Raw genomic sequence first — 21,242 nt, 5'->3', positions numbered from 1 at the left:
AACAGGAAACTATTTTCTACAACACATATAAGGTTCCCTGAAGTCACGAGGGAGCAAGAGAGAGCAAGATTTTCGGTAGATAACAGAAAGGCAGGATGTGTTGCAGCAAAGTTGCTGCATTACCTTTTTGAGACTTTTATTATGAAACATGGGGAATTCAGAAGTGTTGGCAACCATTAAAAAATCTCAGAATTAAGGTAAGGATCTAGATCCTCTAGAATGTGCACACAGAGATTGCAATTTTAGTAATGCGAGCTATGTTCATTTCTGACAGAAGACTAAAGACAGTTAAAATGTTAACGTTGTAATCATTTTGTCTGGTTTAAAATATTAGAATCCCGCACCCTAACCCAGGCAGCGTGACATCACCTCCATTATTATTGTAAATAATTAATGACTCCTCAAGGCAGGAAGACTAGGAACAATATTTTGAATGTTGTTTATATATTATAGTTCTTAATGTTTTCTATTTTTAGCTCTTGAAGATAAATCAGAATTGGTCAAATTGAAGATCAAAATCTGGGGTCAAATTGTTAGTGCATCTCTAATAAGGATAGATCTATAACAACAATATATTTGATGGATTTTTTTCCTGATGTTTTAGTTACTCCTCACAAGGCAGCACAAATTAACCCAGATGTCACTGTTAATATATGATTGTCAAGCTTCCTGACTGGGTGGGGTTTACCTTCACAACTTATAGTGGTATTAGTGTAAGGCTACTGATGTACAGTTCCTTTCAAAAGTATTAAACATTTTCAACATTTTTTCACTTTACGTCTAACAACAATTTTTACAAATAAAGATTAGAAAAGCACAGAGCATTCTTGGGTTGGCCCTCTTTACTCTGACTCCCCTAAATAAAATCCAGTGCAACCAACTGTTTTTAGTAGTTGCTTGAGTAGTAGATAGAATAGGATGTAAAACAATATCCCAACCTTTGAACACTTCAGGGAGCACTCTTGAACTAATCATTCCAAGATTGGAAATGTTTGGCACAACTGCAAACCTACCAAACCCATTCCCTACACTGACTGGGCAAGGAGAGCTTTAAGCAAAGAGGCAACTAAGAGGCCCAGTGTAATTCTGGAGGAACTGCAGAGATCCACTGCTCAGGTTTGCTAAAAACCATGAGGCAACAAATCTAATTAAGGTTGTGGTAAGACTTGAAAATCGAATTTCACAGATGCTTTACATCTAGTCTGACTGAGTTGAAGCCGTTTGGAGAAAGTAGAATGGGAAAAGGTTTCAGTCTTTGGATGTACAAAGCTGGTAGAGACTTGCCTTAAAAGGTCACCAGCTGTAGTCGCATTACAATGTGGTTCTTCAAAGTACTGACTCAGCGGTGGTGAATCCAAAAGAATACCACACTTTTTTGATTTTTTGTCTTAAAATAGTGCAAAGCTCAACAAATATGTATACTTGCATGGTGCTGTAATTATTAATATTGAGGTCTCACCTTTCCCCTTGAGCCTTGTCTTACAGAGGCCTTTCTCTCGTTGTCTTTGATGAGTCTCCTTGCCTCAGTCAGAGCTTGGTGGCTGTCCCCAAAGTTGCAGCCCAGTGATGGCACACCCCAGCTGGGGAGAGAAGCTTTGTTAGCCTCCACGTGATCTGGATTTCCCCTGTCCAAGTTGCTGAAATGTGGCCTCCTGGGTGCACTCCTCTGCTCAATAAAGGGAAAGTTTCCTAGGCCTGAAGATGATGAGGAAACGTCAAAGAAGCTACAGATAAAGTGCAATTTCATTCAGGTTTGAATAGATAAATAGCATATGGAACTTCAGCAAATTATAAGTGGTGAATGTAAATTCTCACCTGGAGGTCCTGGTCTTTTACTCCTGGCTTTCAGGTTTGCTTGGAGCTTGGAGGACTGAGCTGAAAAGGTATAAGTCCCAGCAGAGTTTAAAGGAACTTCTTTCGAGGATAAGGTAATCTTCATATCACCTGCTTCCTCTTCACTGTCGTCACTGTCAACCTCTGTTAAACGTGAGCATCAGTGTGATCAGTCAGAGGACTTGGAGTGAACACTATTAACAGCCAACATAAGATGTTGATGGAATGTATCAACAGCAGGTTTTCAGGATTTCCTTTCCATGTGTAGAACACCTCATGAGCCAGTGGATAAAACTGCATAATCATGACCACCAACAGATTGAAGTTACTGCGGAGTACACTCTGGACAGGTCTCCACACAGGACAAAAAGTCACACAAAAGGGCAATTTAGAGTGATTAACCTAACAAGTCTGCTTCACAAAATTTGAATTTTTTGGATTGTCATGGATTGTCTCATTCCCTAACTGCAGAAGTAAATGTTGACGCAGATGATAACTGGTAATTTTTCCAAGTCAAGTCTCAAGTGTCTACATGCATGCCACCTAGTCTGCTTACAATATACCATTGCTGCAGGTTATAAAGGCAAACCATATGTGAAGACTGTAACGTAACTTTATTAGAAATATAAATACACAGAAATGGGTTAACAACTGTTTATGTCAAATTTCTGAATGAATTAAATAGGAAGCGCTTTTATTTTTTAAGAACTTCCAGCGTCTTTATATTGACACAGTTAACACCTGATATTCCCCTTGTTCAAACTGTCAACTCTTTAATTAGACCGTATAGTGGACTAGACTTGGTTCGGAGTTTTTTCCTAAACTTTGTCGGAAACTCAAAAGTAAATCTAATTTTAAAACAAGGTATAAAGTACATTAGATAGACTGAGGAGCAAAATATGGAGTAAATGAGAGAGGGAATTCTGACATTCTAAATTAAAGTGCTTTTGTTTTGAAAATCCAGAAGTGTTCTTGCTTGTATTGACGCTACTGTATCAGTAAGAGAACAAGATGTTGAAGAAGTGTCAAGTTTAATTCTTTCTAAAAATCATTTAATACAGAGTTCAGTAGAGACATTCATGAAGGTACAGCTAACATGGAAAGATTGTTATAGGTCACCAACAGGCCATTCACCAGTAGATCAAGACTCTTCATGAAATTTGGTTCCCAGACTTAGAACCTAATTCAGGTCTGAAGAGTGAAAGTCTAAATAAAGTCTTTATATTTGCAACTTAGGTCTGAGACTAGAGCTACCTTTTCTGGTGTGTACACACAAACAGACTGTTATAGGCAGCTGAGTGTTGCTAACTTAGGGGGTGGGGTGGGGTGGGGGTGTTGTGTCAGGTGTCAACACTTCTCAAAAACACTTGTCACTTCCACGGCATTCTCGTCAACACTTTGCCCTACACTCATACAAATACCACCTATCCCTGCCGCAGAGGTCACAGGTGGATCAAATTCTTGAGTTTTCAAAGTTTTAGTTTCTTCTCATCAAAAGGTCAACACCAGGATGGGTTTGATGTTCTTGTCAACTCAAAGCCTCCTCTGAAGGTGTTTTCATGAGGCAAGAGTCAAAAGGAAGAAACAGAAGGATGAGGGTGTGACATTCTGGATGGGCTCACGTTACCGTGCGAAAACGAGGGTGTGTCAGTGCTGTATGCCTGTGGCAAGTTGTTAATGGTTTTAACAGTGTGACAGACAAGTCGGGGAGTAAGAGGAGCCCCCCGATGACGGCGAACATCTCACTATCAGATGCCTCACCATGACACACACACACACACATTCTCACAGCAAAATCTCACACTGAATGGTCAATGTTCATCACCCCATCAGCCTGTTTAGCACGGTTTGACCAATATGATGAACTAAAAGGTAACAGTAGGATAACAGCTCTACTAAATATGTTTTCCAGTTGCTAATCTTGTGTAACTTTTATTTGATTCGTAGTTGGATCATTCACACCAGGACACACAAACCTGCTGCGTGACCCGAGCAGTAACTCACCATGCTCCGAACTCTCGCTGCAGGTCTTGTTTTCCCTTACATCATGTGTGTCCTGTCTGTCCCTGTGGTGAGCTCGGTTAGGGTTGATGCCCATCACCACTTTGGGCTTTCGACCCCTCTTCTTCTTCACAGTCTCGCCTGGCAGCATCCGGTCCTGTCGACCTGGTGGAGTAACAGCAAACAAAGTTTTAAGTTTGGAACGGCAGATGCTTGACGGCTAACACATTTGTATGTGTGCTTACACCAATTCCTTACCTTTGCCCCCTTGTCTGCAGAAATTCTTGAAAGGGTCTTCCTCACTGCTGGGCAGCCCGCCGACTGTTGGTGCATCACGCTGAGTGGTTTTCTGCTTCATCTGGGTCACCCGCCTGGCCAGCCTGGAGCTCAGAGAGCTGGGTAGGCCTTTGTGCTTACAACGAGCTTTCATCTGTGAACAGTGAGAGGAACAACTAATTATTGACTCATTTCTTCAAGGTAATTGAAACATTCTGGAAAGAAAGCAACGCAGCAGCAGATGGTTGTTAATTTGCGTGTAACTAAACTCAGAGAACAACTGACCTGAGCAATGCTCAGACTGTCGAAGCTGTGATTGGACAAGTTATTCCTGGTCTTTTGCTCTAGTATGTTCAGCCCAGTCCTGGAAAACAACAAGACACACAGCGTGAGGATTCAAGCAAGTTTGAAAAAGACCAAATAATATGATGGCTAGATGACTGGGTGAGAAAATCTCCAAAACTGTAGCTCTTATTAAGTTTTCCTGGTCTCTAGTGCTCAATATCTATTTAAAGTGGTTCGAGGAAGGAACAGTTAAGAACCAATGACAGGGCCATGTACCAAATCTCACCTATAGATGTGGGGAGTGAAGGCTGGACCGTGTAGTCTGTAGATGTTTGACACTACATAAGCATTGTCACAGACCATTTACACCCGTTCATGGAAACTGAATTATCCCAATGGTGGTAGTCTATTTCAGAAGGATAATGTATCCTGCCACAAAGCTAAAATGGTTCAGGAATGGTTTGAAGAACACAAGGTTCAATGTGTTGACTTGGTCTCCAAATTCTCAATCAAATAGAGCATCCGTGGTGGACAAACAAGTCCAGTCTGTCAAGGCTCTACCTTGCAACTTACAGGATATTAAGAATCTGCTGTTAACATCTTGGTGCTAGATATCACAGCACATATCCAGGGGTCAGGTGGAGGCCGTGCCTTGATTGGTCAGGGCTTTATTCTCTTGCTGGAGTAATCTCTGCCATAGTTCACCCTCTCTGCTCTTTTATTTCTGGTTTCACTTTTATCCCATGATGGCTCATTAATTGTCTCTCAGCCCTCCCGCTGGTTCTCACTGTCTTATCTCTTTCATGAGGCAGGATGCAGGTTTTGAGAACTGCCAATACGGTTTCATGGCAAACACAGAAATATGAAGCACGGCATAAAAGAGCAAGGGCTGGTCCGATGAAAAACTAAGCTGCACTAGTAGTGAAGATGGAGATGGAGAAGGGGAGAAAGGTTTGGGGGGGAGATAAGAAGCAGTCTCAAGGGAGTCTGTCCGTTGACCGGAGCTTCAGGGCTCAATCGATAAACACTAACCTCTATCGAACACTACTCCTCCCTGCCTCTCTTTCGCTCTGTCCTTCCTTCACTGCCTGCATGGAGTCTAACACCACAGGCAGTCAACACACACACACACACACTCTATTAGCAGCTGGTGTCTGAGGCAGGTGAATTCTATATTCCCAAAGAGGGAAGGATTGGTTTGGAGCATCTCTGCTCCCAGGAGAGGAGAGGAAAAAGAGGAGGAGTCTGCAATCTAAAACCACATCGCCGGGCTTTACTGTATACCTCCACATTTTAGGCTTCAAGGACCAAAATTGCGTCACATGCAATTGGTACTGAATGCAGCCTGAATTACATTCCATTAACATTTAAAAATTTCATTTGACTGTATTAACAAACAGCGCATCGGACAAAGACTGGATGAGTCCCCAAACAAAATCTGACATCCTTCATCACAGATAATTTCTCATTTCTCATTACCAATATTAGAGTTTACTACTAGAAATAAATAAAAAAGATGAACACACAATATGCACATAATTAAATATGCAGTCAAATATGTGCTGCTTCAATTGATGTATATATTGTTTGACCATTTTTGTTGTTTTTGGAAAGATGCTGTGGGGACTTCAAGGTAATAGTTGCCAAGTAGAGCACTCCTTTTGTATGACTAACACTGATCTGTTACTTGTGCACCTGACTGTCCTGCCAACTGCAGGACTATTTCATTAGCAGGGGAACAAACCAGTAATAAAATCCTAATAGGGTTTTAAATGTTTTATACTCAGATATTGATGAAGGTATAAAAATCTAGAAATTTGATTCTGGTTGGGGGTAGGGAGGTTGTGTGTTCGTGCATTGGATAAAGTAACAGGAAGTCCCCACATTTTGGACTCATCATCTGGGGTGTCACACCTGGGTCACAGACAAAGACGGGGAATGGGTCATGCAGATTCCCTGACTTGTTGTGTTCTAATATAATTTCTCAGAATATGTTACATCTTAACTAAAAATGCCAATCTGTAAAGTGATTTTTTCAGTCATGTGAGAGAGTGAAAGGAAAATTTCTAAACATGACTAACTGAGGAAAACTGTCCAAAGAGTTGGAGGCTATTTCACATAACTAACTACTCCATTATTAGCATACCACCTACAATACATTGCTCATGTTAAGGAAAACAACCATTTTAAATTTGCCTGATCCTCATCATTTTTCACTTTTTTAATGTTGACCTTCACTCTCAATATTCATGGGAAGATAAAAGTATCAACAAACGATACATCGCTTGTTAATGACAACAGTGAAGCTGCACGTAGCAACCAGCTCAGCTAATTAAACAAGTTCCCTGTGTGACTGTGCGTGAGTAGATGCCGGCATATTATGACAAAAGGCTTTCATTGTCATTTTCATTAGCGCCTTCTAATCATGGTAACCGTGACAAACCCTGAATTCTTTAATCATTTTATCAAAGCGACGGGTGCACTTGCTAACAGAGGTGGGGCACCATGAGAAAACACATTTATCACAGCGAATGCTGTAAGTGTGTGTGTGTGTGTGTGTGTGTGTGTGTGTGTGTCTGCGTCTGCCTAAAAGTTAGCATGTTTGAGGTGCTAAAATGTGTGGTGATGTGTTGCTGCAGGTGGGGGAGGTGTTGAGTCATTTATCACTGTAATAACTGTACATCAAGACTTTGTCCAGCTGTATTAGTATGTGCAAGAGGTTCACATGAAATCCGGACACAATCAATACAAGTGATAAATATGATTAAAAGTGATTAATGATGATTAATGAAGCCCTCAGCTCCATTACCTGTTCTCATTAAAAATCACAGTCATCTTACAGCTTCCATCACATAGCACACTGTGTACGTGCCTGTATGTGTGAGAGCATGCATGAGCTATTCCTTAAAGGGCCCAATCAAGCAAACCATCATCTATAGAGCATTTGAATCAATTCAGCTGAAGAAGAACTTCTTGAAAATCAACCGTGCCTTTCACGAAAAACACAAACAAAAATCAGGATGAATGAGCTGGGCTTGCCAATCACGCTGATTATACCGACGCAATATCAGAGCACTGACCTAAGTCTTTTGGAGCTCTCTACAGCAGCTGGGCCGGGGGTGGACTTGCGCTTGCGGGGGCGGCCAGGCCCCCGGCGAGCGGGGCTACGAGACATTTCGTCTTTCCTGCAGAGAGAGGAGGATTAAAAGTGAAAAGGAGGAGGAAGATGGAGGGGTGGGGGAGTGGGGGAGTTAAAAATGCTGCAGAAATCAGGCAGGGGGCTGCATCGGTTGCAGGTCAAAATGCATTGGGTGTGAGAAAGGCAGCAAGTCGTGATAAATCAGGAGGGGATGCAGAATGAAAGCACAACTGTGAATGCTGGAATGCACAATTCAGTAAAGACAAAAAAAAGTGTGTGTGTGTGTGTGTGTGTGTGTGTGTGTCTGTGTGTGTGTGTGTGTGTGTGTGTGTGTGTGTTGTTTGAGTGTTTTTATTCTGCTCACTGGTGGTCGTGTTTCCTCTGTAGTTTGGCCAGCTCTCTCTGTTTCTCTTTGTAGCGGCGCTGTAGCTCAGCCAGCTGGACACGCATGGCCAGCTCCTCCCCTCCCATCGTTTCCATGGATCCCTTCACTGGGCACACCTGACACACACACACACACACACACACACAAAGCAGAGGAACTTATAATGCTGTCCACAGGCATGGAATATGTAACTAGTAGGTTTTTGGCCAGCTTGTTGATAATGTAGGTTTTATTCTTTTTTTAACGAGCAGCTTCTGCTCTTAAATGCAGATTTCTGGAAGACTGGCACCTCTGCAACATATTTGCAACATGATGTCACTTTTGAAAACTAAGTTTAAAAGCAGCATGAGGAGTTGTTCATTGATTTCAATAGGTTGGAATTACCTCAAGCTCAGGTTTATAGATTTAATGTTTCTATCCTTGTATTTCTCCTTTTTATTCCTTGTTCTCTCAAACCCCCAGTCAGTCGTGGCAGATGGACGCTCACACTGAGCCTGGTTCTGTTGGAGGTTTCTTCCTGTTAAAAGGGAGTTTTCCTCTCCACTGTCGCTACATGCATGCTCAGTATGGGGGATTGCTGCAAGGTCAACGCCAGTGACGGTCCACTGTCTCTACATGCTCATCCGGGAGGAGTGAATACTGCAAGTCACTGACTGGATACAATCTGCTGGGTTTCCTTAGATAGAAAAACTTTTTATCCAATTTGAATAAATAACTGAATCTGACTGCACTGTTCAATGGTTAGGATTAATTGGAATGTATGTATCTGACTTTGTGAAGTGCCTTGAGACGACATGTGTTTGTGAATTGGCGCTATATAAATAAAACTGAATTGAATTGAATTGAAGTATTTACTGAACCAGTTTTATCATGTTCTGTTTCTTTAATTTTTGACTATCTAAATTGGTATCTCATCCACTTTATTGACTGTGATGTTTGTGACTATGATATGAACTGTTCCACTACAATGAAGTTTTGAAAACGTTTTGAATATGCAAAACAGCCTAACATAGTGCACATATCACTGATAGTGTGCCTCCATGATGATGAGGTGCTTCTCTGATGGGAAGTAGTCATACAGAGCCATAGACACCAAAACAACAGCGGTTATGTTTTTTTTTCCCCTATTTAATGACCGACAGAAATCAGATCAGTGCCAGCAGTCCAACACTGTCTGTCGTCTCTCATTGCGCTTCTTTTAATGAGCCCTACAAAAATAAATATTACAAATAATTGTCTTATTTTAGTTTTACCTCCTCAGAGATGGTTCGGTCCAACTCACTGCACAAAAGTGGCTTCGTCTCAACATAATCTCTGCAGTTGCACTTCAAAGCCAGAATAAAGAAATATAAAATCTGCTCAGGCAGACTGGATAGACAGCATCTGGGCCATTCTAACACAGAATATGCTGCAAAAGAAAAGTATCACCCCAGCATGATGCTGCCACCACCATGTGAATGGTGAGTTCAGAATTATGTTAAATGCCATGCTGGTCAAAAAGTACAAATATGGTCTTATCTGAACAAAGCAGCTTCTTCTACATGTTGGATGGGCCCCCTCCATGGCCTCAGCTAAACTGCAAGGCCAGATATATGGAGTATAACCAAAGCTGCTTATTCGACAGATTCTCCAAGTTGAGCTATGGGTCTCTGCAGTTCCTCCAGAGTTACCAAGGACAGTTAAGTTAAAGTAGATGGTCATTTCTTGTGTCTTTGTATTTTTGCTGGTCTGAAATACTCTTTCAATTTTGAGATGATGGATAAAACGGTACTCCATTGTGCTGTTTTGATATTTATTCATAATCTAGCCCTGCTTTTAGCCTCGTCACATCTCAGGTTTGCTCGTTGGTCATTATGCTCTTTATTTACTAATGACTGATTATCTCCCATATTTTGTTTATAAATCTTATGAAAAGCACGTATAATTATTATTTCAATGTAATTCAATTTATTTTTTTAGTGTCATTTCACAATACACCGTCTCAATCCACTTCATGAATCTCTACTATTATATTTTGATTTATCACATAAAATCTAAAAAAAGACATTTGAAATATGAGATTATCCCAAAATGTGGGAAAAAAATGAAGCTATATCAATGCTTCTGCAAGTGATTCACTTATTAGAAAAATTTAAATGCCACATGATCTGTGCTCTGCTGTCAAAAACAAACAAAGTGTGTTTCTACTGTCCAACTCAGCAGCAACATACAGTTTAGCATAAATGATTCAAGCTCAAACGTCTCCTGGAAAACACGTTGTAGCCTCACCGGCTCGTGGCGAGGTGTCCAGCTGCACTTCCTGCGAAGGTTTAGCCTTTTCCTGATCAGACACTGCTGGTCAGACTCCTCGTCCACGGTCCTGCTGCCTGTCTCCAAAGCCCTGGCCGCCGCCAGCGTTGCCAGACTGTGGAGGTCAAAGGTCAGCATTTCCTTACCTGCATGAGAGATGGATGGTTTAAATTTAGACATGAGCGTTGCACAGTGGCTGATGCCGTAAAACACGTTTTGCGCTCAACAGATTTATTTTCTCAGAACAGTGAATCTGCGCCCTGAAAAGTGGTGATATTTATGATATTAGCTGTGCAGTTTACTTGATGTATTCTTGTGTTGCTGCCTAATTGTACACACAAACACACATACACAACCAGAGGGGAGTATTGTAAAGGGGGGTGTCCTCTCTGCATCTGTCACTGTCATTAACTCTGTCATTGTCATCGCAGCAGCAGATAAAACAGAATATTCATGAGGAGGTTCACATACAGAAACCTGTGCAATTACAACACACTCACTCTGAACACCCAGTTTTCGCTGAGCTCTGCAGACATGGAGAAACTGCAAGAGCATATGTATGTGTGGGAGAAATGGAGAGAAGGAGAGCAGCGGGAGGTAGGAGCAGGAGGAGGAGGACTGCAGCTCAGTGAGAAAAAAGCAAGGAGGCGATGAGGAGTGAAGGGGAGGAGAAGCAATAAGAGGCAATGTGTTTATTGAGCTATCTATTTATTCTCCTACATCTTCTCATTATGGACATGGACAGAATCCAATTTTCCCTTCAAGGAGAAAGACGAGTAGAGGGGATGAGGAGACGAGAAGAGAAGCGAAGTTTCACTGGATCACTCACATGCTGCATGCTGGAGCTGCTAGACCTGCCTGCTGACATCTAACTTTTTTAAAACCTGTGCACGTAAGTAGGATACAGTGAGGGGAATGTGGGAAACACAGGAGGGAGAAGAGGGCAGAAAGGACGGGAGCCTTTCTGTGTGGTCAGAGAATCGAGCATGTAGCGAAGGAGTGGACGGATATGAGTAGGAGCTCGGACAGAGAGGGCAAGAGGGAGCTGCGGGGATATGGCTTTGTCCTGTCCCAGCTCGCAGAGGTCAGTGTCATCTCATGTGTCAAGCCCTCTGAGCCAATGGCACACTCCGGTTACCCTGGTAGAATGATATCAGCGCTGACATCACCATGCCCAGTGTAGTTACTATGGAGGATCGCCGCAATCAATATGTACCTTCCACCCACAGCATTACCCCCCCCCCTCCCCACACACACACACACACACAACCACACACAGTAATGACACCAGCATGCGTCCCTAACAGGGTTGAGGGCTGAAATAGAAGTTGCTCGAGGGATTTGACATGAAAAAAGGTGAAAATGAAAACAGCTGATATGCCGTCATTAGACCTAGGCATGGGTTGGTTACCATGGTTTTATAAAGTTTCTGTTTCCAAACTGCCAAACGTTTCTGTGTATGGGTGACCAACAGTGACTGGAGCTTTCTCCGGCCGTATGGATTAATGCAGCGCCATCACCTGTTGCTGTGCACTGCTAGTAAGCTCTCTGAAAGAAGGATTCTATACAGAAATTAAAGGAGCGCTGTCCCTTACTTTATTAAAATAACTACAGCTGACAAGCTACAAGCAGCATATCTTTACAACAGCTGACCAAATATGGGCTATAGTTATAGGTATTAATGTTTTAAAATGTTAGTTTCAAAACCAATAAATGTTTCCTTTATACTGTTCTTATAGATCAAAGTGCAGGTGCCAGAGAACGTCAGACTTTTCTCTGGCAGTATGGAGGATAGGGTATCACAGCACTGCCTTTTCCCTACCTGTTACTGCACACTGTCAGCCAGCTGGCTGAAGGAAGTCCTAGTCTGGAAACTAAATTAGCGCCACCTATCACTCTTATTATAGTAGTGCTGTTTTAGACATATAGCTGGCAACCTAAAAGCTGTTCAGCCCAACTTAATTAACCAGCTAGTATAAGCTTGTGGTTTTCATATAGAGCCGAAAATTGCATACAATTCTACGTTAGAAGCATTTGACAGCTACTGAATTTACTGGGTGATTATTGAACGGAAATGCTACAGATAATATCATTATAACTGTAAACTATCATTTTAGCAGCAGTAGGAATAAGTGTTGTTTTTCAGTTTAAAACAAAAGCAATCACATTGTGTTATATATTTGTTTTAAAGTTTTGTTTTAATATTATGAATCTGTGGTTTTACTTAATGTCTTCTTGCTGTGAGAATCTCATGCAGCCTAGTTAGTGACCTTTTAGAACGTTTGTCGAGAAGAAAGGAGAAAACTATGATGCCAATGGATTTGCAGTTTAAACAGAGGTACATTTGTTGATTGATTGAAAGTGAGGGGAGATGTTATGCTGGATCCTTGATCTGTAGTTGGAACATGGAGTGAACAGCTGAGATATCCATCATAACTGCATTTGTCTGGGATCGGTTTTCTCTCCCAATCGCCTCCATGGCGACCCAAACCCCATCAGCTGTATTAATAACATTTTCAGCAATGGGACCTCAGCTGCTGCTTTTAAATAAAATGCTGGATCTGGCGTTTTCCGCACCCCGGACAGAACTGACTTATTGATTTCACACCTATTACACATGCTAAGCACGTGCACGCTCATGTAAACAAATGCACGCTCACACAGCCTGTATCTCTCTTGTACACACATGGGCAGGCAGCAGCTGAGCGACTTATGATTTTTACACATATTAATTCCATCAACAAGGCTTGGTGAGGCAGGATTTAGACACAAGATTACACTGGTTTTATAAGGGAAAAAAAGACACGGTGGGAGGGAAAAAATAACAAAGAAGGAGAAGGAGAGGCAGGATGAGGCAGTCTGGTTGAGAGACACAGTGACTCTGATGGAGGAGAGGAGGGATTCATCTGGGATTACTTAACAGCTTAGCCACATACACCGGTGTGTGCACGGCATGAACACAACACACACACATATGCACAGATGCTGGCATAAATAAAAACACTTTCTCTCAGAGGGACAAGAGGAAAATAGGAGCGCTTACAGGAGAAGTGTTTTAAAGGAAAGGATCTAATTAGCAAAGCAAGACGCCACAGCCTGAGGGACACATTGGGCAGAGAGTCTGTGCATGTGTGTCCCTGTTTGTGTCTGAAGCTTAGCTTGTTTGTCCATCTCTGCGTTCCCTCAGAACACACACACAGCTCAGCACACACACTTACTCCCAGAGGGGAAATGTGGTCTATGGGAAGCAGCTGAGAGTCAGCGCAAGAGGGAGGAAGCAGGACAGTTAAGGGAACATTTCTGTGGGTTTGTGTGTGACATAGACATCTGGATTTCACACATGTGCTTTTCATAAAGGCCACCTTTGGTTTTGGGTTTGCTGCAAGTTTGTATATTTGTTTAAGCAATGAAAAGGTGGGGTAACTTATTTTTCTTCTTCCTTGATCTAATTTTCTGGCCTTAAAGACATAGTTTGAAAAGAAGTGAGGTTCTATAGGTTATTATCAGTAATATTTCCTTTTTCTGAAGCAGTCATATTGTTGTTAGTTTTTAAATCAACCCTCACAAAGGTGGAAGCTTATCAGCTAGTCAGTCAGCTGGCTGTTTTAGCTGATTTTAGCAGTTTAAAACAACTCAAACCATAAATGTTAACATTTGGATTTCAGCACAATGTGAGCAGGTATTCAAACCTCACCAGATACTGTTATTTAAGTGGCTGCTGTTTTCTCAGCTGAACAACAAAGTATGTGTTCTGAGGCTGCCGTCAGTATCAGCCTGCCAGATCAGTCGCAACCTGTCATTTCTCTAAGTCTGCCAACAGAGGAGTAAACCTTTGGATGTTGTGACAGGCTGTCACTTGTCCAGTGGCATTGAAGACAGTGCATTCCTGTTCTTTTCCAAGTCTCGTAGTTGTTTGGAAATTATATCTGCGGACTCAAGAGTCATAGCTGATCAGGGAGGATTGATATAGCTGGCGGCCTCAGCACGTGCAATTTCATGTGGCGACACAGAAGCTGCTCAGATGATGACAGAGTAACAAATCTAACAGCAGTCTCCATGCATTTTCCACCAGTCTGCTCCTATGGTCCTTCTGAGATGCCAGAGACAGTGTTTTGTTGTAAGGGGCAGTGCAGCGCATTTATGCACGTTGTAAGTAAACCCTAAATTTCTTCTTTCCTCCCAAGAAAATCAGCTGTTTGGAAAGCCATAGCTACCCTAACTAACACTAGAGCTAACACTACACTAGCTAAAGTAAGCAAGCTACGAGCAGCAGCCTACTACAGGCTAGCTGCTCGAACAGGTAGTCAGGTTGTCAGTTCTGTGATACTCTATACAGAGCAAAAAAACACAACGTAATAGATGGAGTAAAACATTCAAGCTTTTGCACAATGGCCGAGCTCCCTTTAGAGGAAAAGTAGACCCAATGGTTTTAATGGGAGTCAATGCAACTTCCGTGGCGTGTGGCGCAATAAAGGCAGGAAATAAGCAAAATCTGTAGTTTTGGGTGCCTGGAATGTCATGGCAGACAAGTTATACAATAACATAATATCACCTCTGACTGCTGATTCTAAATAGTTTAATCTGTCACTTCATACTAACTCCATTGCAAATGCTTTCCTCTAAAGTTTTTCTACACAACTTTACAAATCAGTGATTACCAGCTGCATTACATAATATTTTGTCTGACATGATATTCAACCACCTAGACCTTAAAAAAAAAACACCTAATTGATTATTTTACACTTCTGTTGCACCAATCAGCATTGACATCCCATTCAAAGTGTGTCGTCTACTTAAATTTGGGTATTTTTACCAAGAGCTCCAGAAAACAGTAAGCATTTAAGTAGGTGGAGAAGCACAAAACAGACAAAATTTAAGAGTAATAAAAAGTTCTTCTTACCTTCTACATCTTTCCCTTTGCTCTCCCTGCTCCTTCGTTTGATCTCCAGCTCAGCCAGTTCCCCCAATATTTCCATACCATGGTGAGAAGAAGGGCCCAGAGTCTGAGCAACTGGTGGTGGTGGATACAAGGCATCTCTGGTGGCACACAAAGCGGCCGCAATCAAGAGCTCCAAACTCCACATGTAAGCCCCTTCGAGCTGGGTCACCGTGGTCATAGTGGAAGGGGGGAACGGGTCAGCAGAGGAGGAAGCAACCAATTCCTCATCTGGACTTTTCCCACTCCCATCCTCTTCCTCTTTCTTATCCTCAACCACCTCAACAATCTCTTCATTATCGTCTTGATCCTGCTCCAGCTCCCTCTTTCTAGGCTCTACAGGCACAGAGACAGTACATTCAGCTGGTTCAGGCTCTGCTATCTCACTCTTCCCGATGTCATTACGTTTGCCGTCCTCCAAATTGTCTCCCTGCTCTTTGGACATCTGGGGTTCCGTAAGGCAAACTAGAGGAACGTCCACTTTTAGGGTTTTGCCTGCTGGGCAGACTGGTGCTCGGAAAGGGCATTGCGGCGACCCAGAAAAGGCGGTCTGGGGTTTGGAGATAGAGCATCCTATCGTTTCTGTCACGGACTCCATCACTTTGCAGTCCACTGTATTCTCTTCTTCCCTTGTTCCCTCCTCGGTGAGAGGTGGGATGCGGCATTGCTTTGGGAGAGACTTGGTTTCACACCCTGTTGGCTGTTCTTCCTCCGAAGGTTGCTCTGCCGCCCGCTCTTCAGGAGGCGAAGGTCCGGCCTTGTAACCCATGGAAATTGGAGAGAAGCTATAAACAGGAGGCAAGTCTGGTGGAAACAAAAAGTGAGAGCAAATGTCAAATTTTGACATAAAACTAAAACATGGATCTACCTGTCAGAAAACTGAAAAATATTTTTGGTCCTAGAAAACAAAAACAGAAGTAATCTCTGGGATGGTTTTTATGCTTTTAAGTTCATTGGCATTCTGTTTAGGCAGACAGGATGAAGCACGTGATTACAGTTGACATAATGCATTAACAGCAAGGTGCAAAAAACACTGTGTGTGTGTGAGTGTATATTAAATATACGGAGTGTGTGTAGAAGTGTGAGTTTATAGATCTATGTTGGATATTGATGACACCCTGCTTTTTTCCTGTGATTGCAGCGGCAGCCCTGTCACCCCGCTCTCATTTTATTGATGATATCCTTCCACCCCCTGACAACACAGCCAGATGAATGTGTATCCTTCCACCTGCACTTTTCCAAGGACTACTGAAGGATAAGGAGGCTTTGTCTGAAGATATCGCTGACCTTCCTCTTGTGGCACACATGTGCGCCCTGGCAGGTTACACTCATTCACACAAAGAGTGTCCATATGTTTCTCTAACCTTAATGGCTGGCTTGCCTACTGTCCCCTTCAGCTTTCACGAATAAACTCAAGGACACAAAGTGAGGGAATTAGCTCTTCTTCAAGCTATTTCTGCAAAACTAAAATAAAACCATGCTTTAAATGCATGCACCACATTTTAGCAACAGTGCCTGTTTTTTCTATCTCAATCTCTGCCATGCCTACAGTTTGACAAGCTCATGCAGTCTTCTGAAAACACACCTGGTTCTAAGGACTGTGGGTAGTCCTGAGGTGGTTGCCCTTCTCCTCTGTCACTCCCTCTCTCAAGCCCTTTGGAGAGGTGTGATGGTGCAGGGCTAAGGGCCGGAGAGCGTGGTGCTGCTGCTGCGGGGCTCGGAGCAGGAGTCAGGGGATTTGGTGGATGCGTCAAACGAGTGGATGGTGAGAGGTAGCAGGGCGACTGGCGGCTGCTTGGACACAGTCCCGGAGATGGTGTGGAGATCTTGGTTAGAGGAAGGGTGTGAGAGAATGGTTTTGCTGCATGGGATGAGGCAGAGGATGAAGAAAAGGAGGAAGAAGATGGAGTTCTGGAATTTGGAGATCCATTGGGAGAGTCGTCTATTGTGATTGTATGCTCCTCACGTTTTCTCTTTAAAAAATTGAAATAAAGCAAAAAATATTGGTGGAGCAAGAAAGAATTCTCAGGAAGTTGGAGCAACATACAGATGCAAGTTTATTCTAGTTATTCTAGTTTATTGTGCTTGCAAAAGGATCTTACAAAGTGAGGAAAATTCCTATCTATCGGCATGTTCTAAAACCCAGAAGTTATTAAAGTAAATAAAACTTTCTGATGATTAGGTGCTGAGAACAATAGATCAACAATGGATGGACTAAGAAATAACATCACCATTGCATGGTTTCCTAACACCTGCACAAAGTAATTGACAGTTAACTGCATTCCACTCCTGATGCAATAAAAGAGGAAGTTTACAATATTCCTACTTGTTCTGAATCTCATTACTGGAATACCAGTCTTACTTGTCCTAAGGGGAGTCGTTGCATGTGTCCCATAGCACGCTGCTGTTGTTGGTGGTGCTGATGCTGCATGGCATACAACTCCTGCTGCTGTAGGAACGAGGTGCGGGAGAACACTGGGTGGGGCTGCAGGTGAGTGGGAGGGCCTCTGGCTCCATACACTGGGGGCCACAGACCGGACTGCTCCAGAACATCTAAAGGAAGAACCAAAGAGGATAGGACCTTATGAAGACCATTGAATCTGAATGATCACATAACAAGCTCAGATTATGTATATAGGCAGTAATATATTGCAATTACTGTGTTTAAAAGAAATTCTGGATTTAATTTCATTTCTGAGGGATAAATAATTGTCCAATCTTTGTTCATTAGGGGTGGAATGGTACACAGTTCATGGAACTTAGTCCAGGTTTGACTACACATTACATTTATTGTCTAATGCTACGTTGGTCCTACTGCTAAAAAGTCTGGAACATGCTTCTTTTTGTGCTTTGACAAATAGAATAAAAGTTTCAGGATTTGTACGCTGTATTATAAATGCAGTCCAGATGTATTAAAAAACTGTGAAATAGCCCTTTAGTGTAGATAGGAAGCTATGAATTAGATTTTAGCTTTATTGTCGCTGGAGACTAATGGTTAGCCAGTTGCAGTATTCAGTGTTTAGTTTGTATCGGGTCCATCAGAGACCGTGTTTGTTTTATCTGCCAAGGATCCAGAGGCATTCTTAACTAGTCCACTCCATCAACATAACAGGGCCAGATAGTCCAACAGGGTCATAGTTCCTCAAGACTCAAACATATGGATCCTGAGTGTCTAGCTTAAAAAAGCACAGCAACTAAATAGTGGTTTGTAAGACAGACTTTTTGACAAGAAATATTTTGAAGTTTTATTACCATCTTATCCCGTTACGTCCCTAATGTCACCACAACTCTCTTTTTCTGAAGAAATGGTACTTTTGCCAAGAAACCTGGATATTTTGTCAGGCTTTCACCCACAGACACACACACACATATACACACATATCCATCCCCTCCTCAGCTGCCTTGTCGCTGGGAACCTTTGTTCTGTGAGATTAGCCTGAGTGGGCTAATGTTTCCCAGGGGAAGGGTTCAGTGGATGCACTTCCCCTCTCTGTAGGAACTCTCACGGAGCGAGTCAAGGGAGGCGGGAGATAATTAAATTTCACAGCCTGTTTGCAAAGCACCATTCACACACACACACACACACACACACACGCACGCACGCACGCACGCACGCACGCATGCACGCACGCACGCACATTACTTTCTCTCTCAAGCAATGGCTGAGGTATACAACAAAACCTGTAACAAATGTTGTTTTAGGCATTAACATAGCTTGTAACACATGCACACACACACACACACACACACACACACACACACACACACACACACACGCAGTTCAAACACATCTGCACTCTGCCACAGGAAAGATAAAACGCCAGTTTAAATGGTTTGCATAATGCTGGTCACATGCAGAGAGGCCAATGGAATGGCCGCTCCCATTAACAAAGCAATAAAACATTGTCCCACTGACAGAGGAGCTTAGTTGAGCATTATATTATGATTAGTCAGTTATACTAAAACTCTGGGAGAAACACGGCAGTAGCATCAATGGTATAAATGTGAAGAAAGCAGGAGGCAGCAAGGCAGTAATTCTGGGTACACAACAATCATTGTGCATACTGTTTCTGTGAAAGCATATTTATCATACCGAGAGGATGATGAGGCCCTGGATCTGTAGGAAGAACCACGAGGGGGGAGTTAGGATCTTGGCTGAGGGACCCCAAGACAGGCTGCAAAGGGCTGGCAAGACCTGGTGGGAAGCCGGGGTTCATCCCCACATGGCCCAGACCTGGAATAAGGGTTTCCACACAGCTCACAGTTAAATCAGAGCCACTAGAAGCGATTCTTTTGTCATGTTCCTACCTCCAATGTTAATGTATTTTATTTTATTTTATGTGCCAGACCGTCACAAAGTAGTGAATAATATTTCATATTTAAACATTTTTACAAATACATTTTAGTGTGGAATGCATTTATATTCAGCTCTCTCTTTCCCGCTGTATAAAAAGCACATCATGATGTCACCACTAGGGTGATGTGCAGTGTTCGTGGGTCTAACAGCTATTTCTCTGATTACTGCTCTCCCTAAATAATCTGGGAGAGTTCTGAGAGATCTTCTAAGTCTTGGGATATTGCCCTATAACCTAAACCTGCTTTAAACTTCTCCAAAATGTTCTCGCTGACCTGTCTGCTCTGTTTCATGGTCTTCGCGATCCTGTTTGTTCTCAAATATTCTCTAACTAACCTGTGAGGCCTTCACAGAACAGCTGGATTCATACTGAGATTAAATAATACACAGATGGACAATATTTGGTAACTAGATGACTAACTAGATGCATTAGAGTAAAGGAGGCTGAATACATATGCATACCTCTCTTTTCAGATTTTTGTAAAGAATTTTGAAAACTAGGAATAATTTTCCCCCTACTTCACTATCCTAATATAATCCAAATGAAATTATGTTTGCTGCTGTAATGAGATAAATCTAAAAAAGTATAAAATCACTAGCAAGGCACTGTCATTTTGCATTATGATACTTAAAAGGCAAAAGTATTAACATGAAATAAAAAAAAATGATAAGCATATGGAAACATCAAAAGAAAATACTCCTCTATGGAAACATTTAAAACTGTGTTTATTCTACTCACTGTATGAAGGGCCCATCCAGTAGGAGGGACTTCCTGTCCTCTGCATCCAGTGGTGGTGAGCTGGGTGAGGATGTGCAACAGGGTCCCCTAATTGACTCGCTCCACCAGGGACAAGGAGGTGAGGGGTCAGGTCACCGTGGCAGCTACTGGAAGGGTGGATCCGAGCAAACTCCATGCAGTCCTTGTTTTCCCTGCCATGGCGTTAGGCGAGGTGAACTTTGTCATTATGTTGATTATCCCTCTTATTGTCATCACTATCATCACCATTATTATGATCATTATCTTCATCCATGTCATCTTCATTACCTCTACTACCATTATAATCATGAAGAAAAGGAAATGTGACGGCAACAGGAACAGCCATAATCTTGTGCCTGGTCTATGACTACTCATTATATGTTTTCTTCCCTTAATATGACTACATAATAAGAGCCTGATACTTCAGAGACTTCTGTATTAGTCCCTGTAACATTAATGCACTACATCTCATCTTCAGGAGAAAGAGAGAGATGTGAGGTAAGAGAATGAGGAGGAACAGAAAAACCACATCAAAGGGTGAGAGGAGTAAATGGAGTGAGGAGCTGAGAGAAAAGAGAAGCAAGGCTTCAGACTGGGAGAAAGAAGCAAGGAAAATAAAGGAAGTGCAGCTTATCAGATGAGAGGACAACTGAATAGATGCTACAGTGTACATGTGTGTGCGGGGTTGTATTTGTGACTTTACCTGATGACCAGGTCTCTGTCTCTGTCGAGGTGATGAAGACCAATCTGGTCCTCTGTCATCATCTTCCTCTCTTCCAACTCCCGACCAAGAGGATACACACAGCGCGATACCCCTGAGTAGCCACGACAACAGGACAAACATGCTCACTCATTTGCAGAACTTGTGCTACTTGCACAGAGCACATGGTGGTGATAGATATTGTGCTTTTCTTTTATGCTTTGTGAGTTTATGCAAAAGCTACCAAGTCTGTCTTGCTTCTTGTGATTGTAAGAATGAGAACTTTA

General features: G+C 42.4%; 1 protein-coding gene across 4 annotated transcripts in view; it reads right to left on the bottom strand.

Moving 5' to 3' along the window:
- The window catches only part of bahcc1b (BAH domain and coiled-coil containing 1b), a 76,104-nt gene that overhangs the window by 11,037 nt on the left and 43,825 nt on the right, over positions 1-21,242 (bottom strand). For 3 of the 4 annotated variants that reach the window (XM_047376967.1, XM_047376966.1, XM_047376968.1), the window contains exons 6-19: positions 20,959-21,070; positions 20,238-20,428; positions 19,238-19,378; positions 17,507-17,697; positions 16,730-17,117; positions 15,109-15,948; positions 10,188-10,354; positions 7,899-8,035; positions 7,476-7,580; positions 4,396-4,474; positions 4,093-4,264; positions 3,838-3,999; positions 1,816-1,977; positions 1,460-1,695 (exon numbers count right to left, since the gene is read on the bottom strand). In XM_047376967.1, the coding sequence (XP_047232923.1) occupies positions 1,460-1,695; positions 1,816-1,977; positions 3,838-3,999; positions 4,093-4,264; positions 4,396-4,474; positions 7,476-7,580; positions 7,899-8,035; positions 10,188-10,354; positions 15,109-15,948; positions 16,730-17,117; positions 17,507-17,697; positions 19,238-19,378; positions 20,238-20,428; positions 20,959-21,070 (3,083 nt within the window). The remainder of the gene's footprint in view (positions 1-1,459; positions 1,696-1,815; positions 1,978-3,837; positions 4,000-4,092; positions 4,265-4,395; positions 4,475-7,475; positions 7,581-7,898; positions 8,036-10,187; positions 10,355-15,108; positions 15,949-16,729; positions 17,118-17,506; positions 17,698-19,237; positions 19,379-20,237; positions 20,429-20,958; positions 21,071-21,242) is intronic. The other variant, XM_047376969.1, reaches the window with a different exon arrangement.

This window comes from Girardinichthys multiradiatus, chromosome 10 (genome assembly GCF_021462225.1).
Source record: "Girardinichthys multiradiatus isolate DD_20200921_A chromosome 10, DD_fGirMul_XY1, whole genome shotgun sequence".
Classification (NCBI taxonomy): Eukaryota; Metazoa; Chordata; class Actinopteri; order Cyprinodontiformes; family Goodeidae; genus Girardinichthys; species Girardinichthys multiradiatus.
Note: the sequence above shows the minus strand (reverse complement) of the source record. Positions and strands in the feature narration are given on the sequence as shown.